General features: G+C 44.5%; 1 protein-coding gene and 1 long non-coding RNA gene across 2 annotated transcripts; one reads left to right on the forward strand and one right to left on the reverse strand.

Annotated features, from left to right (window-relative positions):
- The first annotated feature begins 797 nt into the window (after positions 1 to 797).
- Positions 798 to 21,560, forward strand: HEATR6 (HEAT repeat containing 6). Its single transcript, XM_081172879.1, has 20 exons — positions 798 to 1,058; positions 1,738 to 1,845; positions 2,549 to 2,689; positions 2,999 to 3,114; positions 3,210 to 3,324; positions 4,590 to 4,691; positions 5,783 to 5,920; positions 6,991 to 7,271; positions 7,478 to 7,655; positions 8,294 to 8,500; positions 8,821 to 8,920; positions 9,315 to 9,679; positions 10,385 to 10,507; positions 11,237 to 11,323; positions 11,844 to 11,978; positions 12,514 to 12,636; positions 16,814 to 16,938; positions 17,681 to 17,777; positions 19,185 to 19,389; positions 20,548 to 21,560. The coding sequence occupies exons 1-20, from the start codon at positions 831 to 833 to the stop codon at positions 21,099 to 21,101; spliced, it is 3,528 nt and encodes a 1,175-aa protein (XP_081029005.1). The 5' UTR covers positions 798 to 830; the 3' UTR covers positions 21,102 to 21,560.
- LOC308574917 lies at positions 12,644 to 16,807 on the reverse strand. Its single transcript, XR_014002628.1, has 3 exons — positions 14,285 to 16,807; positions 13,514 to 13,936; positions 12,644 to 13,020 (listed from the first exon to the last, which is right to left on the reverse strand). It is a non-coding gene; the product is annotated as an uncharacterized lncRNA (long non-coding RNA).
- Positions 21,561 to 27,834: the final 6,274 nt, after the last annotated feature.

The raw sequence follows: 27,834 nt of genomic DNA on the forward strand, positions 1-27,834 counted from the left end.
GGTTTGGCAAAGATCATGGCCTTTGTATTTAAAGTTTATACAGCCTCCACGAAGCACTCAGAGTTTACACATTATGCAAAAGAGAACAATCAGCAGCACTGTGTTGTGAAGGCAAAATTGCAGCTTTTAGGCAGATAGATGGTTGCAAATATACCCAGGTGTTTTTTTTGTTTTGCTTTTTTCAGTCATTTGTGTGTCTGTGACTAACGTGGAGGGAGAGGGAAATGCAAGGAGCAAAAAAAGGAAGGGGGAGACAACAACTTAGGGGGATGGTGAAGGGATAAAAATATTTAATGTAGCGGATAATAATTTAAGGCTCAGCAGAGGGATAGTGGAGATTATACAAGGAGATTAATCTGAAGCTCATAGTGTTTCCCCACCCACCCTCCAGAACAGAAGCTTGTGTTACAAATCTCAATGCATATAACGTGCTGTGCAAAGCGAGGCACTTAAAACAGCGACCGCCAGTATCGTTGAGTGTCTGTGCCAGCCTTTGCCAATGAGCTGCTCTCCGGATATTTTGGACTACTTCAGCCCCAGCCAGCAATATCCAGCTGTGTCACAGTTTCGTGGCTTGCTTACTTTCAGACTTAAGTCCTACGAGCTAAATGCCAAGCTGCAACCAGAGGGCGCTCGAGGACGTGCAGCGCCTGCCCAGAGAAGCGAATTCCAACGCCTGGCCAAGCGGGTCTTTCCACCACAGAGACGTCACAGCCTAGAGCAGCGCCCACTGAGTTTCGGTCACGGCTAATGGCGGCTTTTCCCTTCTCCACCGGAAGTTCCGGCCGCGCGGCTCCGTCGCCGTGGCAACCGGCAGCCGAGCTGGGATAATGGCGGCCGAGGCCGCGACGCTAAGAGAGGGAGCGGCGGGGCTTGAACCCGCGCCCTTCCTGAAGCGCTACCTCGCCCGTCTTAGCGCCCTGCGGCTCGGGGGCGACGCCAGCCAGGTCCCGGGAGGCGACAGCGGCCGCCGCACTGAGCTCCACCTGCTCTTCGACCAGCTCATCTCCGAGACTTGCGGGCCGGGGGGAGCGGGGCCGGGGGCGCCGAGGCCGGAGGTGAGGGGGCTGAGGAGGAGGAGGAGGAGGGTGTAGAGGTGGGCGGGGGCGCATGAAGTGGGGAACGGGGGGCAATGGGGGCGGGAGGGCGGAGAGTCCAGGACGGGAGAGACCGGGGTTCAAATCCTCCCCGAGCCATGAACCTGGGTGGGCAACTTACGATGGGCTAGTCTCTCTTCCCCCACCCTCCCTCGCAGGGTCGTCGTAAGGATACAAGGTGAAGTGGGGTCGGGTTGTCAGCTCCTTGGGAGGAAAGGCCAACTGGAAACGCATATTCTGTTCTGAGAACCGCACTAAGACCTGGTATAGGGCGGTAAAGGTAAAGGGACCCCTGACCATTAGGTCCAGTCGTGACCGACTCTGGGGTTGTGGCGTTCATCTCGCTTTATTGGCCGAGGGAGCCGGCGTACAGCTTCCGGGTCATGTGGCCAGCATGACTAAGCTGCTTCTGGCGAACCAGAGCAGCACACGGAAATGCCGTTTACTTTCCCGCCAAAGCGGTACCTATTTATCTACTTGCACTTTGACGTGCTGGATTCAAACCGCTGACCTTCTGATCGGCAAGTCCTAGGCTCTGTGGTTTAACCCACAGTGTCCCCCGCATCTCCGTATAGGGCGGTATATAAAGTCAATTTTAAAAATAAAAATTTAAAAATCTTGAGTGTGTTTTACTTGGCAGGATGTCTGTGAACTACTTGTTCAGGCTTGCAAGCTTGTACCACTTAATCAAGAACATCTTGTCAACAAAGTTTGCCAGCTGATTCATCACTTGCTCAACAGATTTCCGGTAAGAAAATTAATTTCTCCCACCCCGGCCTCCCCTACTTTCTGGTCCAGTGTGTGAATTGAAGCCAGGTGTGCGTTCACACACATGTGCAATGTTCGTGCCCCCACATGGTTTTTGCACAGCTGTCTCTGGGACCAGAGAACTGAATGATTGTTGCGCTGCAGTATTTATTATAAGGAAGATCATGAGTGGGTGATTGAGAGGGGCTTCTGCTGGTTAGCCTGGAGAGCTGCTGCCAGTCGGAACAGGCAGTATTGGGCTAGGTGGACAACTAGTCTGATCTCAGGTAGTTTCCTGAGCAAGTATAAAGTTTCGCACATTGGGGCAAGAAGTCCTAACTTCATATGAATGGGGTCTGAGATTTGGGGTTCACAGTGAATAACCATGTGAGAATGATGACTCATTATGTGGCATTTGTGAAAAAGGCAAACACCATGTTCAGGGAGGGTTAGATAAATTTTTGATACCGTTCCTTTCAATACAAATCTATGATGTGACTACGTTTGGGGTGCTGTGGGCAGTTCTGGTCTCCTCACCTCAAAAAGGATATTGTAGAGCTGCAAAAGGTGCAGAAAAGGGCAACAAATAAGATCAAGGGGCTGGAACAATTCTCATATGAGAAAACATTTAGGACTTTTTAATTTAGGAAAAGGTAAGGTGAGATGTCCTAGAGATTTAAAACAATTTATTTATACAATTGCAGGTTATAGTTGATGAGGAGAGTCTGAAATATCTTCTGCCTTATTTTATCTCTGCGCTGAAGCAGTGCAGCACTTGGACGCATGTTGAAATCCTGCAGGCCTTGGCAGCTTCTGTCTACAACACTGGATCTAAGTGCCAAAAGGTGGGTTGAGAACAAGGTGGAACCATTCCCCTATCAGTCATCTGCTGTCAGGATGATGCAGGGCCAAGGAGCCTTAGCAGTTGCCAAGGGGGGTGTCTGAGGATGTCATGTTGGGGCCCCTCATCATTGTTCTATTTTTATCTTTCATGCAGCTGAGTATTAGTCTGTTTTGGCTTCAGGATATTATGAGATATTAAGCCGTTTTCATTTGAATAATAATAATAATAATAATAATAATAATAATAATAATAATAATAATAATTGGATCATGTATCTAGCAGTGTGGGGACTGGTACTTTATATTTTTAGTATCTTCCGGATTTGCTGGGTGAAAATGGACTTCTGGTGCAACTCAGCAGCCCTGCTCAGACCGACACCGAGCTCAAGAGGGCCGCAGTGCTTAGCATGGCAAATCTCTGCCTCAGGTAAGGAAAACTGCTCTGGTGGTGTCTTTTTTTCTCTGTAATAGACGTTCTCGCCTGCTCTGATTTGGGTTTAACTGCTTGTTGTTGTTTTTTAGCACACCTGGGCAATCATGTCTGGAGGAACCTTACAGAGAACTCTGCTTTCAGGTTTTTCTTAGTGTCTTACAGTCTTCAAAAGGATCTGGGGTGGATGACATCACCTTTTGCATGGTAAGCAAATGTGGCCCTTTTGTCTGAGACACACTGGTAAGCAGCAACTTTCCTGATCACTTCTGGGGATGGTTTCCTCAACTGTAAAATGCAGCAATGCTCTACAGCAATGTCCCTTTTATTTAACAATAACATTCCTTTTCCCAAGCCTAATTGCTTTGGAGCAGGGTAAGAGTCTGCATGTGTGTTGAACATACATGTATGTTTGTGGTGTACTTGTGCCATTTTTGACACCACCTGCTCTGTCCATGCCTGCTTTTCGTTTTGGCTCCACCTGTTGCTGGCATATGGCTCCCTGAAGGTTGTGCATGTGGGAAAGTGGCCCTTGGGCTGAAGAAGATTCTCTGTGCCTGTCTTAAATTGTGGTCAACCTATTGCAGAAGGAGCATATCAGCTTTCCTTGCAGTCATGTTTTGGAAAAAGTGCTCCAGGTTCTCGGAAAGAAGTGTTTTCCTTGTCCGAAGTGCAAAAAATCTCTTAACTGGAACTGGGATGACATATAATGGAATGCATATGCTCTGTTTCACAGTTACAGTGGTGCCTCGCAAGACGAAATTAATCCGTTCCGCGAGTCTCTTCGTCTAGCAGTTTTTTCGTCTTGCGAAGCAACCCTATTAGCAGATTAGCGCTATTAGCGGTTTAGCGGCTATTAAAGGCTTAGCGGCTATTAAAGGCTTAGCGGATTAGCGGCTAAAAGGCTATTAGCGGCTTAGAAAAAGGGGGCGGAAAGCGGGGAAAAATCGGAACACTCGCAAGACGTTTTCGTCTTGCAAAGCAAGCCCATAGGGAAAATCGTCTTGCGAAGCAGCTCAAAAACGGAAAACCCTTTCGTCTAGCGGGTTTTCCGTCTTGCGAGGCATTCGTCTTGCGGGGCACCACTGTATATCCCTCTCCAATGAGTTTGCTTGGAACTCATAATTAGTTGGCCAACTCCTATTACTTTCCTGTTTTTAATGTTGCAGATCTTGCTGGTGGAACAATCTGATAACATTTTGAAATTGATTTAATGTGCAGTCCTGTATCATAGGCCCAAAGATTCTTGTTTGGTCAAAGCCACATGCTGAGCTTATGACTAAATTTGGGTGTGATGCTGTGAAATACTTTCTGGCTTTTGGGAAAGATTTGCAGATGAAATTTAATGAAATTTAATGCTTTACACTAATTGTATCATGTGCTACAACATTGTGACTTCAGACAGTGCCATGTTGATGGGCCAAGTGGCTAATGTTGTTGTTCTCTCCCCCACCCCACCCCCGGTCTTCTAGTTGTTGCAGAACGCCTTGAAAGGAATCCAATTACTCTTAAATGGTGGGAAGATGAAGTTGACACAAACTGATCGTCTGGGTTCCCTTCTTGCTGTATTAAAGGTGACTTGTTTAAAATGGAAGTCCCATCCCCCTTTGTCACAGAGGAAGGTGAACTTTCTGGCCAGGATGCTTCTCATAATCTGCACTGCAAATACTTGTCTTAGCAATAGATCCTGCCTTTCAATTTCCTGTATTCCATTCTTGCAGTCTGCTTTTGAAATTCTTTCACTTTCTAGGACTAGATTTGTGTCTTGAGTTTGAACATCATGATAAAACTATAGTGTATCGAAGCATTTCCAAACATGGTGCTCTCTAGATCTTTTGGACTACAGTTGGGATGTTGGGAGTTTTAGTCCAACGACATCCAAAGTACATCAGATGGGGAAGTCTGGTGTATCAGGACAGAAATGAGCCTCTCCCCCCGCCCCCAGGTTTGAATGCTGCCCCGTCCCCTCTCCTTTATTGCAGCTGCAAGGAAGACTTGGGAAACTCTCACTTCCATTTTTTTATTAACCATCATTTGTGTCACTTTAATCAGCAAACTTGTTAATCTATGGTCATTTGAAAAAAGTCCATTATAAACCATGGATTATTAAAGCAACCTTTCCCACAAACCATAGTTAAGATTAGCCACAGTTTAGGGCTAAACTCACTAACCTAAAACGAAAGCAAAAAGCTCCTGATCTCGCTATGGTTGTGCCAGAGGAGAGACAGGGAACACGTGAGCCTCTGGTGGAGGTTAGACTAATTCCCATTACGATAAACCATGGGTTTCTTCATCATCATCTTCTTTTACATTTGAGTGCAGCTTATGTGGGCAGGTTCTAGCTGGGCATTTTCAGCTGAGTTTGCATGGATAGATTTGGTTGGCATGCTTTAAAAATCCTACAAGGAAGTTTAGAGTAGCAAAGCTGCGTTTTTTTTTAATGTATAGTGACAAATCTGAAGTGAATTTAGGAATGTTTAGCAAAAGAATTAGGAGGGATGACACAGGAATCCAGAGGCACCTTGAAGAAAGAGGAGGGTAGCTTTTGACTGGAGTCACTGAAGTAGACCATTTCCAAAAAGAAGAAGGGACCCACTGAGCATTGATTTGCTGTCACCAAATAATGCAATTCTCATGGGGGGTGGGGTGTTGTTTCTCATTTTAGAAGTGCATGTTCCATGGGCTTCCTGGACTGAACATAGAAATGCCGGCCGTTTTATATCCAGCATTGCTTCCTCAATATGACAGCAGGTCGCCGGACAAGCAGGAGAAGTCAGAACTGAGAAATGCTAAAATGACTGGGGTAAACATATTTTTGTATTGATCTTTCATTTGTGTACATCTACCATTTAAAAATAGCTCAAACGCTGCATCCGCACAGACTGAGCACATTTTTAATACACTCGCTGGCCTCTGCTTCACCATGTTTTAAGGATGTCTAGGCAATGACACTTTGCGACAGAGGACAGGAAGGGCAGGGGGTCATCTATAAAAGAGAATAGTGAAAATACATGCCATGCACTCCCCTGGTTTGTATGCTTGTCTAGAATCATTAATCTCTAAATGCATGGGAGTTTACAGAGTTCAGGGGAAGGAGAGGCAGGTTAACGGGTGGGATATGCTTTTGTTTCAGTACAGATCACTGTTTTAACTACAAGCTGAGTTTCAGCATGGCCTTGGAATCGGGTTTTGGCAAAGGAGGCTTGAGGGGGAGTTTGAAGGGATTAGGCAAAGAGGCTGGATTTACCCCTTTAAGAAAGTTTTGCCTACTTTGAAGGGGGGCAGACCTTCCTCAGAAAAAGTTGTGTGCTGGTTAACCACATGAGCTCTGAGCTAGAAGCTTCTGGTTCAAATAGCACCTCAGTGTACAGGGTGAGCTCAGCCAAAGCACTTTTTATTGGTCACAGTGTCTCCTCTGTAATACGGGGAGTGTGTGTGTTTGTGTAGATTTAGACTGAATCTGGTAGCCAGCTATTTGTCCTTGATTCCTTGTGCATCCAAGATTAGACTGTTTAGTCAGATTGTTGCCAGATTCAGAGTGACATTGCATTTTATATTTTCCATTATGTCTGGAGTTAATAATGTTGATCTCCTCTACAGAGTCATTGGGATTTCTGGGGAAAAGTGTTAAGCTCTTTGAGCACTCAGGAAAAGCATTACTCACATACATATTGGTGATCAAATTTTGTATATGAATGACATTTCTGACAAGATGCTTTCTTAGGCATGCAGGAATAAAACCTTAAATTGTGCTGAAGAGGTATGGGGAAGTTGATTTACTCTGGCTGCTGATGCAGATTATTCATGTTTCGTTATATAAAAGCAAAACTCTGATTACCCCTCTCTGTGCATGATTCTCTTCTCAAACAACAGAGCAGGAAGAAAAAGCCCAAAGGGAAGCAGAAGAAGGGAAAGTTGGAAGAAGAGCTGAAAGGGCAGCCAGAAAGTGACAGAGGAGGTAAACCAGAGAAGCAGAAGTTACGTGGAGATGCACTGCAAGATTCTGATTCAGATGTCTGGAATCGAGCTTCCAGTGACATACACTCGTCATTTGGGAATGACCATGTACCTCTGAGTGCTTTGGGCTGGAAAAGAATTAGCAGCAGCGACTCAGAGTATTCTGATGCTGAAGGGGGGATACAGAGTAAAACAAGGTTGGTGTAAGCCTATAAGGTATACTTTCAGATTATTTTTAACACTATTATTGTATGGTTTTTATCTTTTCGATGTTGTAAACCACTTTGATATCTTTTATGATTTAGCGGTATATAAATACTTTTTATAAATAAATCTAATCCAGGTTTTTAAATCCATTATTTGTTCTGTGCACCTAAAAATGTATTCTCTTGTTTTGTGCAAGGTCTTTCCTAGCGAAAGTTCGTCAAGGGGCTTTAACTTGCTTCCTTTCCACTGTGAAATCGATAGAGAAGAAAGTCCTCTATGGTTACTGGTCCGCGTTCGTTCCCGATGTGCCTGGAATAGGAAGCCCACAGTCTGCATCCTTGATGACTATTGCTTTAAAAGATCCTTCTCCAAAGGTAAGAAGTTCACTGGCAGCTGTAGACTTTCGCTGGTGGACTTTCATTCTTGGTTTATCCAACCCGACCATGTCAGCCCTGCTTGTCCTCTTTATCCCTTGAATACCCAGCTTTGGTACTAGCACTTGTGACTTGTGGTAACACAGAGGTAGGCTTTTGCACTGGTGGCTGAACTACGAGAGGCCTCATCAGTATTGGCATTCCACTGGCTCTTCCACCTGTTTGGGAAGTCCCAAGTTCAAGGAAAGTCTTACCTAATCTAATAGGTTTTTAAAAAAAACTATTAACCCTTTTTAACAGGCTTGTTTTTGTGTGTGTTCTAATTGTGCATGGATTTCATAACTGATCTTGTAAACCACTTAGAAGCCATTTTGATGTGTAAGCGATCTTATTTTATTATCATTGTTATTAAGTTGTAGGGAGCTGCTTTATACCAAGTCAGACACTTTATCAGTCTAGCCCAGCATTGTCTACTTTTGACCAGCCATGGCTCTCCAGGGTCTTTCTTCATTGCCTGATCTCTCTTCCTTCTAACTAGGAGGTGGTAGGGATCAAACCCAGGACCATCTGTCTGTAGAGTCCTTGCCTTACCACTGAGCTATTGTCCTTCCCATGATACGAATCCCTCCCTCTTCCAGACACGGGCCTGTGCCCTCCAAGTTCTCTCGGCCATCTTGGAAGGCTCCAAGCAGTTCCTTTCCATTGCTGAAGATGCAGTTGATCACAGGCGAGCCTTCACACCCTTCTCAGTTTCCATTGCATCCAGCATCCGAGAGCTCCACCGTTGTCTGCTGCTGGCCTTGGTGGCTGAATCCTCTTCCCAGACGCTCACCCAAATAATCAAGGTAAACCTTTGCCTGCAGGAATTCCCTTCATGTTGTCAGTTCTACTAGTTTGCTCGCCAGCAGGTTTTAAAAGTAATTTTTTGCAGCATGCATTGTTTCTCCAGCAGTTGTGCAGATTCTCATAATCAGTGGCTATTAGCCATGATGGCTATGCTCTTGTTGCTAATCTACAGACAACCAGAAATATTACTAAGCCTATTACTGCTACTAGTCCTTGCCCAAGACAGTCCTTCTGTAGGTACTAATGCACAAGAAGCATACATGGTGTCTACTTTTTAAGTGACTTGCTAACACCTTCTCTTTTCCTTGCACGTTTCCAGTGCCTTGCCAATCTGGTATCGAACGCGCCATACAGCCGTCTGAAGCCTGGGCTGCTGACAAGAGTATGGCACCAGATAAAGCCATACATTAGACACAAAGGTACGCGCAGGTCCCAGTTCTCCTTGGGGGTATGGGTTTGTGCCACAGTCTTGCATGTTAATGGTCTTCTGTGTATTAAACTTCCATTCTGAGAAACTGACTGCTGCATTATGGCATGTAACCCAGCGGTGTACTTGTCAGTTGCTGCCGGAAACCCTGGGGAATGGTGTCAAATATTTCTGCTCCACGAATTGGAGCCCCCCCCCCCCCAATTTGGGTTGGCAACTGGCAGCGAGCCAAGGGGAGTCACATTTGGCCCTAGGGCTTCCAGTTGCTGATCTCTGCATATTAAGACTTACCATGACGCCAGAGTATACAATGCATACAAGGTAGTGGCCTGACCCTTGGCCTTACTGCAGCTGCCTCACAGGTGCTCTTTGTTTCTTTCTACTAGATGTTAACGTTCGAGTGTTAAGCCTCACACTGCTAGGAGCCATCGTATCGGCTCAGGCTCCTTTGCCGGAGGTTCGCCGCCTTTTGCAGCTGCCCAGCTCTTCAGGGCTCAGTGATAGCCGCTCTGCCATACCGCATTCAGCTACATGCTCTGGCGTACCTGAATGGCGCAAAGAAGCCCCAGCAGCTCCAGGAGAGGAGCCCCTTGCTGTGGAAAACGAAGCAGCAGAGCCCTGCTGGCTCCTAAATCTCTGCATCTCTCTGGTTGTGCTGCCCAAGGAAGACAGCTACTCAGATAGCGACACCAGCTGCCTGCCAGCCACTAGCATATATGAACCCTCTCCAGTTCGGCTGGAGTCCTTGCAGGTAAGTCAGTGAGGCTAGATGACCAGAATGGTAGCCACCTTCTTCCTACAGTTTAAACAAGGGAGTCCTCTGACACATTGAAGACCATAGCTCAGTCGGAAAGCACATGCCAGCCCACCTGTTGATCACCTGATGTCACAGGGAAGTTGGTTGCAAGGTGCTGCCAAAATGAAGTTTCCTCCCTCCGTTTTAGTAGGCGTTTCAACGCAAAAACCCATCCTGAATTAGGCTTCAGCCCCAACTTATCAACTGCTCAATTGGGGGCTATTACATTATGGTGCTCTGGCTGTGCCCATTGAGAACAGCCAATACAGGAATTATCCCTGTCTTCCTGCCCATCAGGTGACATTTCAAGTGACATCAGCTGATAAGCAGGTGGGTGTGGTTTTGGAGAAATGGCCTTGCGAACCAAATTAGACCCAGGACTAAGCTACATTAATTTTTTAAAAGTAGTTATAAATGCGTTATAACACGGTGACAATAGATGGTGTAGAGCTGAAATCGGAACACTATGAAATTTTCCATTGTGAACTTTAAAACAGTTTTTTGCAGAGTGTTTTCAGAGCTTTTAAAATTGCGGTTTAGATGCAGCCCTACTGACAGTCCAGGATTGGCCGATGACCCAGAGGATTCCCACTGGTGGAGGAATGTAGCTGCCTATGTTTATCTGACACATGCTCTTCTCTCCATCTTTATCTATTACAGGTCCTAGCCCTACTTGTCAAGGGGTATTTCTCAGTCTCCCAGAGCTATCTGCTAGAGCTTGGTGAAGTGGCTTGTAAGTGCATGGAGGAAACAGATCCATCCATCCAGCTCCATGGGGCAAAAGTAAGAGCTTGTAGAGTTTGTCCAATGTTGGTGTTGTAAGGTAAAAAAAATAACTTCTGTCCAAACTTCTTTGGTTACAGATAAATGCACTTTTTTGTTCGTTAAATTCATATATATTCAGCCTAGCTCTTTGAGCAGTTTACAAACCCATGTAATAACAAATCAAAATTTAAGAAATGGCAATAAAGACAGCAACACCAATTTATAAATAACACTGGTGTGTGTTTGTGGAGGAACCTAGCATAAGAAGAGCAGCTAAAATCTAAAAACCTGCAAGAGGAATAATTTGGTTCAAGCATCTAAAAGTACCAGATGACTGTACTCCTTGCGTTTAAGAGACCTGTAAGAACAGAAGAGCATTCTTCACTTGGCTGGTAAAACACTATTGTGTGGTTGTCAGACAAGCATCTATGTGGAGGGCATTATACAAGTTAAATTCCATAGTTGAAAAGGCCGTCCAGTTAAGCTAACAGCAGCTTCCATATTATAAATTGTTAAAACAACATTTAAAGGACACCACAGCAACATATATATTGTGACTGCCTTGTTGTCATTTTTCCTGGAGGTTTTTTATTTTCTAAATTGGGGAGAATGGGAATCGGTCGATAAGACAGATCAATAAGAAAGTTACCTGGGGCCGCATGATGTTTTGTTCCACGCTTGTGGATGTATTTCAGTTTATTCATTTTCCGTGTTTGTTTGTTTGTGTGTGTTGTTTTTTTTTGTCAGCTCCTGGATGAGCTTGGTGTCGGTATAATACAGCAGCACAAGTCAGATGAGGCTGTCACTGCAGATCAACGTGTGCCTGTCGACCTGGTGTGTATAATATGCATGTGGTTGATTCCATTTTTCAAACTTTTGAAACAGTGTCTGAATGTAGATCCTTTGTTTAGCAATAAATGAATGGGTGAAGGGTCTGGAAACCACCTCTTGTGAGGAGTAGTTGGCAAGAAACTGGGTATCTTTAGCCAGGAGTAGAGACGATTAAGGGGAGACATGATATTATGCCTACTGGTTTAAGGTGACTGCCACACAGAAGGAACAGACTTATTCTCTGTTACTTTAACCAGCAGGGTTAGAACTTAATGGATGGAAACTTACAAGGAAGCAGAATTTGGTGAAGTCTCAATATAAGCCTCCTTACAGCTAGAACTGGAGGATTCCCTTTCACTGGATGTATTTAACAGACAGTGCCTAGACAGTCTCCTGTTAGGGACGCTCTCATTGCACCCTGCATTGACTGAGTGATCTCTTCCAGTGCTGTGATTCTATGTAGCAATTTACTGAAAGACTCCTAGGGGTTATAACTGCAACCAGGCTTTTGCTTTCCCTGTAGGTTGTAACATTCTGGACTAGAATGCTGAATGGACCCTTACTGGGCGCACTTCAAAACGCCCAACATCCAACACTTCAGACCAGCTCTTGCAATGCTCTCTCTTCCATCTTACCAGAAGCTTTCAGTGGTCTCCCGGTAAGCATGTTGCTAAGCTTTACATGTCAGTATTCCTGTGGGAATGAAAGAGGCAAAAAGTAGGTGGAGCAATGGATGTAAACGTTGCCTTGGTAAGGATGGCTGGTTTCTTCCTCTCTGTCATCCAAGCAAGCAAGATGCTGCATTGTCAGGGACCACAGACACATTCCAGCCTGGCAAAAAGCATTCAAGGAGGGTGTGATTCAAGGCTGGTGAAAGGGATGGCCTGGGGTGAGAGGTTGTGGCTGCGCAGGGGGGTGTGGCTCAGGGTGAGGTTCCCCTGGGCTCCAGGTTCTTCACCCTGCTGGACACCAGGATACAAACCCTCCAATGTGGTTTGCCATGATGCCTTTACTGTGGCTCACTGTGACTTTGTTTAAAATCCCTTGGCAGTACCTTCAGTCTGTTAGACTTCCATATTTTCTGGTTTTTGTTTAACGTTACCATTTTAACCCTGGGCTGAAATCCTTTCAACAAAATGAGTTTGGCTGTGTGATGTTTGACTGATGACTTCTCTCCTTTTGCTGATGGGCAGGGCGACAAGCAAATCCTCTGCATCACTATTCTTCTTGGGCTCAACCACAGTGAGAATCCACTGGTGAAAGCTGCTGCCGCTCGTGCGCTTGGGGTCTACGTTGTCTTCCCGTCTCTCCAGCAGGTCATAGTTTGATCTCTGTTTCCTCTGTTACTTTTGGTTTTGCTCTGTATCTTTTTATGAAATGGGAACAGTGTTGTTAAGTCTAGCCTTGTAAATAAGCCCACAAAACTTACTAATGGGGGGGGGGGTTGTGGTTTTTTGTTTTTTTGTTTTTTTGCTGTTCTGCTTTTTCCATGCAGATGAAACCTTCTAACTTTGAGCTACTAGACTCCTAAACTCAGGGTCACCAAGTGAAATCCAAGGCAGGCAAGATGTAATTCTTCACTCAACATAAGAATAATAATTTATATAGGAGCATAGCAAAAGCCCTGCTGGATCAGGCAAGTGGCCCATCTAGTCCAACAACAGCAGCTTAAAAAGAGCACACTGGATCAGGCCAATGATCTCTCTAGTTCAGTGTTTCCCAACCACTGTTCCGCGGCACACTAGTGTGCCGCGAGATGTTGCCTGGTGTGCCGCGAGATGTTGCCTGGAGGGAGGCGCGCGAGTCGGGCGGCGAGAGGCGGGGCGGCGGCGGCGAGGAGAGGCCGCCCAGCGCGGGGCTCTCGCTGTCTGCCTGCCTGGCTGCCTGCGAGCTCGGTGGGCAGCGCCTCCGTCCGCAGCGCCCGCCTCGCGGCTCTCATTCCCTGCCCCTGCCAAAACTCACCCAGCCAAGCCGTGCTCTCCTTCCTGCCTCGCTTTGCTGCCTCCTCCCCCCCCACCCCCAAAGCTTGGAGGTTCCCCGGCAAGGGGGAGGAAAAAAATTGAAACTTACACTTTCGTGCGTCCCTCCCGGCGTGACGCTGCGCGCTGACGTCACGGGGCTGTAATGGTGGTGTGCCTCGAGATTTTTTTCATCAAACAAGTGTGCCTTTGCCCAAAAAAGGTTGGGAAACACTGCTCTAGTTCAGCATCCTGTTCTCACATTCGCCAACCAGATGCCTATTTGGAATCTGACAAGCAGGACCTGAGCACAGTGGTGATCTCCCTGCCTGGGATTCCCAGCAATTGGTATTCAGGGCCATAGGGTTTCTGACAGGAGAAGATAGATTTTAGATAGGCAACTTCAGGGATGAGAAGAGGGCTGATTCCCCTTTAAAGCTGTCAGAACAAGAGGCCAGCACCACATCTTATGACAGTGAGTTCCATGAGAGGATGAGGTCTGCTAGTGTGTTCAGTCTCTCACTTTGCTGTGGCATTGACAAGTGTAGTCCTCTGTCCTATTTTAAATCAGTCTTCAGCGTTTTAATTTACAAAACGTTAAACATGTGCTGTGGGTCATTTAAATTGTATCACTTACAAAATGCATATACAGTGGTGCCTCGCAAGACAAAATTAATCCGTTCCGTGAGTCTCTTCGTCTAGCGGTTTTTTTGTCTTGCGAAGCAACCCGATTAGCGCTATTAGCGGTTTAGCGGCTATTAAAGGCTTAGCGGCTATTAAAGGATTAGCGGATTAGCGGCTAAAAGGCTATTAGCGACTTAGCGGCTTAGAAAAAGGGGGGGAGCGGAAAAAAATCGGAACACTTGCAAGACGTTTTCGTCTTGCAAAGCAAGCCCATAGGGAAAATCGTCTTGTGAAGCAGCTCAAAAACGGAAAACCCTTTCGTCTAGCGGGTTTTCCGTCTTGCGAGGCATTCGTCTTGCGGGGCACCACTGTACAGTGGTACCTCGGTTCTCGAACTTAATCCGTTCCAGGAGTCCATTTGACTCCCGAAACCATTTGAAAAGGCACAGCTTCTGATTGGCTGCAGGAGCTTCCTGTACTCAAGCGGAAGCCATGTCAGATGTTCGGCTTCCGGAAAACGTTCACAAACCAGAGCACTTACTTCCTGTTTTGGGAGCCGATTTGTTTTGGCAGCTAAGCCCTTCGAGAACCAAGGTACAACTGTACACTAATCCTTACAACTGTAAATTTCATACACTTCATAATGTTTTATGATTCTTTTTCACTGCCATGAAAATGTTTAAATGCATTCATATCCATGTTGAATTTCTGAATTTGCATAGAAAATGAAAGGGGCCCAAAGGCCCTCAATATCTTCTGTTTTTTCTCCTCTTCCGCCACCACACACAAATGCAAATTCTGTCACTTTTGCCATGAAAGGCAGATTGAAAGTCTTAATTAAGCCACCTGTAAAATTACTACTATATTTGCACCAATGTCTTCAGCCTCTTCAAATTTTGGACCTTTTTGCTCTTAGCTTCTGTCAACACGGGACTGAAGCAAGTATACAGGTCTAGTTACACATCACCCTACTTGGGTCCTGGACAAATGTCCCCCTTCTCCAGTGGGTGGGACATGGATATTATAAATTTCTCGTGTATTTAACTGAGTATATACTCAGTACATACTCACTTGACAATCCTTTGGGCTCTCAAAGCACAGCTTGAGATCAGCATTTCTGTTCAAACCTCACGTCTATGTTTGCAAGTCCTTTAGTAAGCAGGCTGCTCTTTCAGAGAGCACTGCTAAGCTAAACACCCAAACAGCTGAAGCTAAAAAGAGAGTGTGTGTGGCTTTTTTTTCTTTAAATGAATAATAGTAATGGCAAAGAAAGGAGAAGACAAATGGAGCGTGACACTGAAGAGCAGATTAGAGTTGTAAGGTCACTGGGGAGTACTGAGAAGCAATTAATTTAATGATAGGTTGTGATTAGTGAAAGGATAAGATTAGCGGTTTGGGGTAATTGCACTTGATTTTAAGTAGCTGGAGCACCAATTAGATGAAAATGTACTCAGAGGCCCTTGTAGTATCAGGAGACCAGTGAAGTTTGGGCACCTCATACAACCCATCAGTAATTAACAATCAATCAAGGTGACGGGGTATATTGGATAAAATGTAATACAGTGTCTGTAATATGTAGAGGAAGGCCAACTCTGCATTTAGTGATGCACCGGATAGTCATAGGCAACCAGGAATTCCGTGCAGGCAACCACTCCATTCTTCTTCAACCAACCTGCTGCTAAGAGCCCAGTAGCCTGTGATTCCTTGCCTACCAAGGAGCAGGGGGCTTCCTTTCCTTCATGGCCAACATGGAAATGCAGGCTATTAGCCTCTTAGCAGCCTATTAAAGTTTGCAGGCTAGTAACTTCTGCAGGCTTCTTTACAAAGCTGAAGGAAGGTTGGCTTTTTAAAAGCTTAAATCACTAGGACAACTCTGCCACAGGAGTAGTGACCATGCCAAGAGGAATAAAATTAACTCCATATCCAGAGTCAGCATAACTCCCACTTGCTGGGGATAAACAGGGGAGAGATATTGCCTTCCTGCCCTTGTAGGCTTCTTGAAAACACGTAGCCGACAGCTGTTTTGATACAGAATGTTGGTGGACTACAACACCCCTCATCCCTTACCATTAACATGCTATCTGAAGCTTATGGGTGTTTTAGACCAACATCCGTAGGGCTACAGCTTCACCGCTGGCTTATTTGCTCTTCAGTTTTCTTCTTCTGCCCCCATTTCCTGTCCTTTCTCATGGTCCAGACCCTGTTCAGTTCTCTCTAATTGCCCCATCCCTCTCATGGGTAACCATAAGAGCAGCTTGGCCAGTCGTAGGTAGAAGCAGGGTAAGAATGCTCAGCCAGTGACAACCAGCAGGAGAATTTAAGAGGAGCCTGGTGGATCAAGCCAGTGGTCTATCTAGTCCAGGATCCGGTTCTCCCCAGATGCCTATAGGGATCCTTTCTGCCTGTGGTTTCCAGCCACTAGCATTCAGGAGCCTACTACCTCTGACAGTCGAGGCAGAACTTAACCATTGTGGCTTGTAGCCATTGATAACCTTCCCCGAATTTGGCCAATTCTCTTTTAAAAGCTATCCCAAGTTAGTGGCCATCACTGCCTGATGTGGAAGCAAATTCTTTCTGCTTCCTTTTGTCTGTCCTGTATCTTCCAGCATTCTTCTTTTAATGGATGCCCCTGAATTCTTGTGTTAGGAAACAGGGAGACCTTTTTGTTGTTGTTATTACTCACTTTCTCTACACCATGTTTAATTTTATACACTCATGTTGCCTCCTGCTTACCTTCTTTCTAAACTAAAAAGCTGCAAATGTATCCAGACACCCTTGTGTGGCAGCTGAGCTAGACACTCCTACAAAAATCTCTTGCTGGGTTGTGATATATAAAATCAGCCAAGCAGGGTTCCTGGGGAAGAGGGTGAAATCAAATGGACCGAAAAAAATGGTCAATATCTATCCTTAGGATGTGATGTTCGTTGCGGACACAGCCAACGCAATCCTGGATTCCCTCTGTGACAGTTCTCCAAATGTCCGTGCCAAAGCAGCTTGGTCCTTGGGCAACCTGACAGACACTCTGATCATCAACATGTATGTAGCAAACTCCTTTGGGACTTTTTTTTTTTACATCTTATTAAATCATTATTTAAATGACATATGGAAAAACAGCAACTGAACCCCATAAAATTAAAATTTAAAAGAAACAAGCATTTGAGAAAGGGGGAAAGTTCTACTCAGTGCCCAAAAGATAACACCTCAAGGGGGGGGGGGAGTTCTAAAGCTGATGGGTCACCACAAAGAAGGCCCTGTCCTTTCCCTTTAGTGGTTGGATCCAGATACCAACCTTCAAGATGGGTTTTGGTACACAAGCCTGTTTGTGTGCTGTTGCCCCAGTGGCATTTAAAATTCTACTACCTCCCTGTACCAGAGCCTCGTCTTTGATACTGCTGTTTTGTCCTAATGAGATTGTGTCTGTGTGTGTGTGTGTGTGTGTGTGTGTGTGTGTGTGTGTGTTTGCGGGAACTGGGCAGGTAGTCCATAATGAATCTGATTCTGGGACTTCAATTTACATCACTCATTTCTTACTTTTTTAAAAAAGCAGTAAGTAGAAGTATGTAGAAGAACAATCAATAGATTCCTAATTTAATCATGGATTCCCTTCCCACAATTTGAAATGGCCAATTCAAGGGCACGGCTGTTTTGTCTGATGCTAACTTAACATAGTTTTGAGTTTCGTCTTTTACTCAGGTGGGCATTATGCGTGCATTTCTTGCAGCAGTTCTAGTTATGATCTCTCCTCTTTTGATCCCCCCTTCCCATTTTGGGAATGCAGGGAGTTGTTAGGACAAAGTTTCCAGGATGAATTCTCAGACCTGCTGCTTCTGAAAATGTTGCGGTCGGCAACTGATGCATCAAAGGACAAAGACAAGGCAAGTACATTGACGTTCCCTTTGTATTTGGTGGTGCTGTGGACTTGTGTGTAGCTCTTGGATTCAGACACACTTGAAATACTGGGAGTGCCAAGAGTTCCAGAGTTGGTATAATGTGTTTCGTTATTTAGACGCATTGAGGTATCCATTTAACCATTCAGCCAGGACCAGAACAGGGGTGCATTGGAATGACCAGTGCATTCATAGCAGGCAGTGATGTCACTCTGGCTGGCTGAAGTGGTGAGACTTTGCAGTTGAAAGCAGGACCTGTAGTTGTCATCCCACATAGACTAAGTGCTGGAGTGTTTTGGGAAATGTAGTACATTTTCCTCAAGATGTTTCCTGCCTCCAGCTTGGATTTTGCATTGTCGGAGAGGTAAGCAACTATGATTGTAAGCAATCTCCAGATCGGTTCTTTTCAGGGGAATGTGAAGTCTGGTGCTGCACTTCTGCACATGACCTCTTGCCACAAGGGGGCAGGTTTTGTGGCTTCTTTATTTCCCATCTTTTCAGCCTTTGTGGCACCTGAAATACAAATTTACTGTGACATAAGCTTTTATGAGTTTAAAATTCACTTCATCAGAGCTAAAGTCAACTTCTTCTGTTCTTAGGTGCTTAGATGTTTTTGTTGTTTGAGCAGTATATGAGTCTTGTCAAATAAACAAACTGGCTTGTAATTCACAAAGCTTATGCCGTAATAAATTTGTTAGTGTTTAGATTTATTTTTATTTATCAAAATTTATATACTTCTTGATTGTTACAGAAAAAAGAGGTTTACAAAAATAAATGCTATGCGACTTCTTGTTTCGCAGCAGCAGACTGACGTGGCTGTCCCTCTGAAACATTTATCTCCTCTCTACATTCTTAGCAACATTATGGGGTAGTTTCACTTGAGAGTGGTTATTCCGAAAAGTTCTGGGGCCGAATTGCAATTTGAACCTGGTTCGATATGTGCACTCCTCAGTTTAAGGAACATGGAATGAAGCTGCTTCCCAAACTTTGCATGATACACAGATGGAGTGTGGAACTATTATTTCTACTCCAGCTCATAGGTACTTGGCGTGGCTTTGCAAACACATATTATAAAGCCAAGCTCTTTAAAACACACACAAAAGTAAATTAAAAGTAGCAATCTAAAACACAATACCAGCAGTAGTTGGGGAAACCTGTTTTTAGCTCACAATGAAAAGAAGCCACAGAGGCAGCTGGGTAGATTTTTGAATGGAGGGTATTCCAGACCTACAGCGCTACCACCGAGAAGGTCCTGTTTCTGATGCTCAGTCACCTAAAGGCCCAAGACACAGAAGGCAAAGCCAGTCATCATACAGCCTGGGTAAATCTGTGACTGGATGCAGTGGCAGCCAGCATTTTCTTGCACATACCAGAATTTCAAAATCTCTCTTCCAGGTGAAAAGCAATGCTGTCCGTGCCCTTGGAAACCTTCTTCATTTTCTGCAGCCGTCACAGATTGCTAATCCCAGGTTCAGCCAACCCATTGAGGAATCCGTACATGCCTTGATCTCTACAGTGCAGAGTGAAAACAGAATGAAAGTCTGCTGGAACGCCTGCTACGCACTTGGGAACGTCTTCAAAAATCCTGCCTTGCCGCTGGGTGAGTGCAAAACAATGGTTCGATGTTTCTGTGCCTCGTTTGTCTTGTATGTTATTGATCCCAAATGGATGTGCAAAAATGAGGCCTAGGATCATGTGTCCTTTGAGTGGATATTGGCAAAGATTTCCCTTCTTGTCTCTTCGAGGCACCTGGTCTACAGATCACAGGCAGTATGGTGTAAGAATCCAAGGAAATCCCTGTTGTATCATACTGAGGATCTTGTTCTGCTTCCAACAGTGGCCAATTGAAACCCATTATCAAGGCTCAAAGTATTTCTAAAAGGACCCCCCCCCACTCCTGTTGGCCCTACTCAGTGGCACGCTGCCTCTGAAATTCCATTTATTCATTGCATTTTTATTTTACTTAAAAGTATTTCAAAACCACTTAATATTCTGAGAATCTCTTAAGCCATGTACGCTACGTACAATATGAAAACATTATACATTAAAAAAAAATATTATAAACCTCATGAAGGCAAATAAATCAGGGCCTGGTCTTATAGGCCAGAGAAAGCCCCAGCAAAAATTGTAAAGTCTTCACAAAACAGCTGAAGCAACTGGCAATTGCTGCTTCTCATATGGCAGAAGTACAGGGGCAGTAACAGATAACGTCTGTTTTCAGGTCACCACCCTATGATACTCCGTAGCGTGCAGTGCCGCATGAGTAGAATTTCTCCCTGGTGATATAAGTTGGTATCTTCAATCTTTTCATACCCAGAACCCACTTTTAACCCCCAAATGCATTTTGGGACCCATTTCAACCTTTTACCATATTTTTGCGTTGTGGTAGTGCTCCTGTCGTAACCCACGTTGGATCAGGCCACAGGCTACTAGTGGGTTCTGACCCACCAGTTGAAGACTGGTGATCTAAGTGAACATGGTCAGGTGGTCTTTCAGGTAATCTGGTCCTGAATTGTTCAGGCCTTTATATGTTAACAACAGGACCTTGAACATGGCCTTGGAGCTGATTGCCAGCCAGCGCAGCTGTCATTTCTCTAGCAACAATAGCTAGACATTTATTACAGCAATTCTACATACTGTGAGTAAAAAAAGCCCCCCAAACAGCCCACCTGTCTCTTAGATTTTTGGCAGATTGTGGCTGTGAAGCACCTTATCCAGTCTCCTGACCCTTGCTTTTTCCTGCTTCCAATTCTTTTAGGAGAAGCCCTTTGGACCGCCCAAGCCTATAACGCCCTTACCTCTGTTGTCAAGTCCTGCAAGAATTTCAAAGTCCGCATCAAATCAGCCGCAGCCCTCTCGGTGCCTGCCGAAAGGAAGCGCTACGGGACTCCTGAGCAATTCTCCCAGATCTGGAGTGCGTTGGTTGTGGCCTTGCAGAGAAGCAAGGAAGCCCAAGACTTCCTGGAGTTCAAGTACAGCGCCAGCCTGCAGACGCAGCTCTGCCACGCTCTGCTCCATTTGCTGAGCCTGGCAGACGAGGTGGACCTGCCGGCCATCGAAAAGTCAGTGGCTGAGCATGGAGAAGTAATTGGATCTTACATGTTGCAGTATTTGAAATCTGGAGTTTCCGAAGAGGAAGTGGGGATAGGTGAGAACTTTCCTGAAAGGAGCAAATTCCTGGAAAGGGCTGTTGAGCATGTGCGGAGTATCGAGGAGCTGTTGGAAGGATGCCCGAAGAAAAGGGGGACAGTAGCTTATCTAGAAGACATGTTGGAAGCCCACAACAGTGCCACAGGACTCTCGGAAGCTTAAAGGAATGTGGCCTAAGCAGAGGGCATCTTCTTGGGTGCCGCAAAAGACAGCTTTGCTGTTGGCAATAGAAAACTGCCTTGAGCCTTCCTGTAGGGGGCTAGACAGGGCTGCCTTGGCCCCTCAGAAGCAGGAGCAGCACACAGCAAGTAAAATCAAGCCCCTTTCTGTAGACGAGTCAGTGCACTTTGACATGGATGGGGCAGACTTTCAGGTTCCTAAGAACTCTTTCCCCAAGTGGGGAGCGTGATAGTGGAAGATACAGGCATTAAAGGAAAGGGAAGAGATAGTGGAGTGTCCAGTACTGTCAGGGAAAAGGGGAATTAAATGCCAGACACAAATTCAGACCAAATAGAAAGAACCTGGTAAGTAAGATTCTCAGTCGCCAACTCTGTTCTGATAAAAAATAAATGGGTTATGTGCTTGATAATAATAAATCACTAATAAACTTTGCCCTTCCTATATGCAGTCACCTTATTTATTGGATTTTAGTGGCTCTAAATTATTGGTTGGTCAGAAAACCTAGGTTGCCAGGCAACTAATAAATTTAATCCGAAAGTTCTAGATAATTAAAATAATTAATTAAATGAACAAAAACAACCCTTCCTCCTCTCCCAATATGAGGATTCAGAAACCGAGGGTTAGGGGGCCTTCCTTTACGTTTCCATATTTGTCACATGACCTGTTTCCAGAGCTCCATTCCTGCTAGTCCGTGGCAGTCTGAGGTAGCCTTCAGTTATATCACATCCCCCATCTATTCCCACATACTGTCATATATAGTGCTATTTTTCTAGAAAAAAGAGGTGCCGGAAATCACTATGAACGCCTTCCTTGTTTTCTTATAATGGCAATAACACCCACCTGAGAAGTGCCGGAACTGAGTTCTAGCTGACAAAAAGGCCTGGTCATATGACAGATGTTTATGTCCTTGCTGTTAAGGGACCGAGGGAAGAAAGTATCCCATTTTCAGAATTTTATAATAATCAGGGTGGATAAACTATGACTCTGTTCAGACATCACACCTAACCTCTATTGTGGTTTTAACCTTCTGTAAATTATTGTAATTTTTTAAGTGACGATTTTATTGTTTTATAGTATCTTTTTTGTACACCCCTTTGAGATTTTATCTACAATCAAGTGGTATATAAATTTTATGAAGTAAAACAAACAAGCCAACCATGGTTTGGGAAACTTAACGGTGGTTTAGAACGAATTGACATGCCATATTTATGACTGTTCCTTCATCTCCCAAACCTCCTGTACAGTGGTACCTTGGGTTACATACGTTTCAGGTTACAGACTCTGCTAACCCAGAAATATTACCTTGGTTTAAGAACTTTGCTTCAGGATGAGAACAGAAATCGTGCAGTGGTGGCGCAGCAGTAGCAGGAGGCCCCATTAGCTAAAGTGGTGCTTCAGGTTAAGAACAGTTTCAGGTTAAGAACAGACCTCCAGAACGAATTAATTTCTTAACCTGAGGTACCACTGTACTATGGAGATGGGAGTAAATTTAGGAAACTGCAACTATTCGACTTCTGTTGAATGTTTTCAAAGTTTCAGCCATAGTTTGTATATTATACTAGACTTGGCACAATATCTGGTTGCGTGTGATGCCTGCTCTGAGCTAAAATATATCCAATTCTAGGTTTTACTCTCTCCCTCCTCCCTTCCCCCCTCCCTTTTTCGGTAGGAGTACCATAATTTATATATTGCTAATTTGGACTTAAGGCGACTATGTGTGATTTCCATTTTGGCAGAATGCATTTTTTGTTATCTTACAGTGTCTGTTTTGCCTAACCTCTGCTGTTTTGTGCTGTGACTAAAGCAGATCTGTCCAGGCAAACAGCCTAGCGAGGCAACCACCCAACCCAATTCCCAACATCTGAAGAAAAGTCCTATGACTCAACAGTTTGCCTCTTAAAAAAAATAAATCTGGTTTCTCCAAATAAAAGTATTGCCTCTTGCTCTGTCTCTTAACTTGAAAAAGTGTTGCCAAGTCAGTGAACCAGCTTCCGTTTATCGTTAGGAGTGCACGATGGGTTCACTTACTTTGAAAAAGGGGTGGTTTGCGGGTCAGACACAAAACACTGGGGGGAAAATATTCAGGACCTTGAACAAGTTTGTAAAGTCACTGGCTCTTGTCAGATGTACAAACAACTTGAATGTAAACAGAAAGAACAGGAAGTACTAGAGATGAATCAAACTTGTTGATCTGCTCCACTAGAAACACAGATTTTATGAATATGGAGGGTTCATATTTAATGGCAAATAAATTACATAAAAAATAAAATGGAGTTTCAGAGATAACGGGAAAATCTATTTAAATATGTTTAAATAGTCAGGAGTGAAATACAGTTGGCAAACTCTGAAATACAGTTGGCCAATGTTTATAACAGTTTGTATGGTTCCTGTTTGCCTCCCCCAGCCAAGACAACATTTTTTGGGATACTGTGTAAATATCTCAGCTCAGAGAGGTGAGCAGGAACATTCTTGAGCACTGCATAACCACAAAGGAGATTTTGGAAACGATTAAGCATCTTAAATCAGGCAAGGCTCCTAGCCTAGATGGTTATACAGCTTCCTTTTTCAGAATGTTTAAGGGTGTGCTGCTCCCACAACTAGCAAACTTAGAAGCAGTCTTGTATTGTGGTTATTCAGAAACCCTTTAAAGATCTTAGTTGGATCTTTCATCCAGTTTTGTTTTTTTTTACTCATTGTGGGTTTCAAAAATATTTACCTCTGGTTGGTGAAATGTTTAAAATTCTTTATTGCAAAACACATTGGATCAAGCTGGCTTCTTCCCTTGGCAGAGGATAACAAGCCTTATTTGGAAACTTCTAAATGTTATATATCCCAAGTGGCTCACAGTCCTGTGATTATTCTGTCTTTGGGAATTTTTAAGGTATTAGACTGTGTCTCACTTAATTGGTGTTATTAAAACACATGGACTTGGCCCTAAATTTATAATTTACCTTGGCTTGACAGAACCTGGCCTTTTTTGTGGTGACACCAGGGATGTTTCTCTCTGTAGACACGTTTAGTTTGCTCTTTGCCAGTCAAACCCTGCTTTTTCAAGGAAGCTGTTTTGTTTTGGTGGATTGCAATTGACACTTCCTTTCTGCTGTTGGGTCTGTTACAGCCTTCACCAACCTCTAGCCCTAGATGTTTTGACTACAGCTGAGATCAGTCACAGGCAACATGGCCAATGGCTTTGTTGGATCCTGCCCTGAGATATATTGGCAGAGATAAGAATCAAATATTGGAAGATTGAGACAGGAAGCCCAACAGTGCATACCTTGAATGCACTGCAGATTCTTCCCTACCTGGCTGCCTCTGTGCTGCCGCCAGATGAAGGTAAGAGTAGAAAAGGCAGTTATGGTGCAAGGCAGAGGAGGTCAGCAAAGAGCACTTTAGGATAAATGCCCAGAGTAGTGGAGGAATTCCAAAGCCCCTTTCCGGGTACTGAACTGTTATGAGCTGCATCTTGCACTGTTTCTCGAACTTCGTTCTAATGATGTCCTAAGGACTAGCAACTTGGATCCACACCATACATTCAATGCACTTTTATACCACTCAAACAGTTGTAGAGAGTCCTGGGAACTCTAGTTTATTAAGGATGCTGAGAATTCCAGCTCTGAGGTTAGCACCCTGATTCAACTGTTCTCATGGTGTGTTTTTTTTTGGGGGGGGGAGCCATAAAGTGGTGTAAGAGCACTTTAAATGTGTGGTTGTGACTTTGCTTGGGATTTCAAATGCAAGCCTGAGAGCAGAGTTCTCAAAGCAGTATCACACAGATGACTGATTCCTAACTCTTCTTTTCTTTTGGCAGCCTCACGTTTGTGGGGAATAGGCTTTAACAGCCTTTTTAAAAGGTGGAGGTGTTTTTTCCTCCTTGCCCTGAATCAGCTTTTATTGAGCTGCTCGCCTTGTTGTTCTGTTTGCAAGACAGCCCTTTTTATAGACTCCCCTGTGAATTGTTTCAAGGTGAGGCCACTTAGCTTATCAGCTGGAGGAATGATTTATTATCACCTAAGAAGCAAGAGGGCGCATCAGAGCAACATAGGCCTTCTTTGAAAGCTAAGGGTAGTGGCTTTTAAAGTTTTTGCTCTGTGGGTAGAACTGCAGCTAACATACCAAAGTTCAGCAATGATGGGAGTTATATTCTAAGGAATATTGGAGAGCCACAGGCTCCCCATCTCTCCTGTGCACCTTATTCTGTGATTCAAATGATTGTGTTTCTTGGTTCTTGGCATTCTGCCGGGATCTGCTCAGGTGACACTGTTGGCCTTGTGAATCCCATACCTTCAAGGAATTACAACTTGGTGAATTAATCTTTCCTAGTGAAAACAAGTCCGCTGTGACTTAACTAGGAACATGTTTCCATCCTGTGTCAGTGTCCATAACAAGCTTCTTCTACTGTGTTAAGATCACAGCATTGTCCACACTGACTGGCAGCAGCTCCTAAGGGCTTCAGATGGGAGCATTCCCAGCTCTACCTGGAGATGCCGGGGTTCAAACTGGGGACCTTTGGTATGCAAAGCAGATGCTCTACCCACTGAGCTATGACTCATCCCCAACAGCCCTGTACTGCATTGGCTTTCAAACAGTATTCTGGGGAAACCCTAGGATTTCTTGAAAGCTAATGGGGAGTTCCTCTAAATTCTTTCTGATTTTAAACCCCAAATGGTTTGGAAATGGGCGATGTGAAAGTCAACCTGCTTCTATATGAGTCTGCCAAGGCCTTGACATCAACCTCAGAAGTCCTCCTTGCAGGCCCTTCTTTTAAGATCAGTCAGATTGGCAGGTCCAATACCTGTGGAACACACTCCCAAGAGACATCAGCATTGGCCTTTAAATGGTTCTCACGCTCAATTTATTTCAAGCTGCTTTTAACTGGGATGCTGGGCAGAATTTTTTTGTGCATGTGTTGTTAAAGTGTTTTACTGCTGTGGATTATTAAATTGTTCCTTAATTACTTAAGCTAGGTTTTTATACCAGTGTGCTGGACTGCCAGAGGTTTTCAGCTGCTGTTTTAAATGACTGTAATTTTTCAAAATAGTATATTGTACTTTGTGCTGTCATTTAGGGACTGCCCTAAAATGTGGCCAACAATGTTCAGCAAAATAAATAAGAGCCCTCGTGGGTCAGATCTGAAGCTCCATCCAGTCTTCATAGTGCCCAGTCAAATCTCCTTGCAAGTCTCCAAGCAGGGAATGAAAGCAACAGCCCTGTTGTTTCTCCCCAGAAGCTGATGATTCAGAATCTGGAACTAATATATAGCTTATAGTGATCTACTAGTTCCAGGTTTGTCACTAGTAACAACTGAAAGGCAAATTCTTGGAGGATAAGTCTTCGCAACCCTTTAGAGAAACCTTTCTCAACCTTAGATTCCCCAGGAGGTGTTGGACTACAATTTCCATCATCCCTAGCTAGCAGAACCATTGCTCAGGGAACATGAGAGTTGTACTCAAACAACATCTGGGAAAGGCTGCTTCAGAGCCATCTAAGATAGGTACAGCAAGCTAAACTTGGAAAGATCCCAGCGATTGACGGGCTATAAGGAATTGCAGGGCCCACCAAGCTGCAACCTGAAATGTGCTTCCATTAAATGTGAACCTAGCAAAGTCTAGAGGGTTTCCTTCATATGTTTAGGAGGGAAGGGTGGAAGAATACCACTAAAAAGTGCATTTGATATATTTTTGTGGTGCCACCGCTGGTGTGAACCGAGAGTGCCCTTTGGAAGATGATACAGATCTTTTAGCTTGGATATTGGGGCTTTCCTGCAAAAGCTTTGAAGGCAAAGGTTGAAAATGGCCTGAGACTGGAGCGGAGAGTCTCCTGGTTTGTCCTGCTCCTGAAAAAGGCATCTCCACCTTCTTCCCCCTCCTGCCCTCCTAAGCCTCAAGCAATCAGAAGTCCAAAGCTCAAGTTGCAGCTTTGAGTTAGTTATACAACCCAGTTTTATAGCTTCATGACCTATGGAGGTCAAACATGCCATTTTCCTGTTCGAAAAGGAACAAGATAGTTCCTTTCTTGACTTTGCCCCAGCGAGGACTCTACAAACCCCACAGGGGTTAAGGCGACTGTTTCCAAAAGTTTGCTAAATGCTGAACTCCATTCCCAGCTTGCCATTTAAAAGTTGTGTGCTTTCTTAATCTGTATTTAAGGGGAGAGAGTCTCTGGCATGCAGAAAGCCCCAGCTTTGCATGCAGAAGGCACCTCCCTGGCCTAGATGGACAAATAGCCTAAGTTTAACTGTTATACTTCCCCATATCCTCCATCACTTTACAGGTTGCAATAGGGGCCAGCTTGCAATATCCCTATTTTAATACCATGGATCACCTTACACTCCCCAGTGGATTAGAGCAGGCATCCCCAAACTCAGCCCTTCAGATGTTTTGGGACTACAGTTCCCATCATCCCTAACCACTGGTCCTGTTAGCTAGGGATGATGGGATTTGCAGTCCCAAAACATCTGGAGGGCTGAGTTTGGGGATGCCTGGAGTAGAGTCTTCACTCCTATTGCCAGCTGCATAAGATCACAATGGGATACAATCATAAATAATGATCTTCTGGGTCTGCAATAGAAATTGTGTGGTGCAAATACCAACCTCTCGCCTGTTGGGGTATATTCCAGACACTTTCCCTGAAATGTCTTTTGTAAATTCATTTAATGAATGTCTAGCCCTTTGACCAATGGAGATAAAAGGAAAAGTGATCAGCCTGTATTCTGCAT

The sequence above is a fragment of the Podarcis bocagei genome (assembly GCF_964188305.1).
Source record: "Podarcis bocagei genome assembly, chromosome: 15".
In the NCBI taxonomy this organism is placed as follows: Eukaryota; Metazoa; Chordata; class Lepidosauria; order Squamata; family Lacertidae; genus Podarcis; species Podarcis bocagei.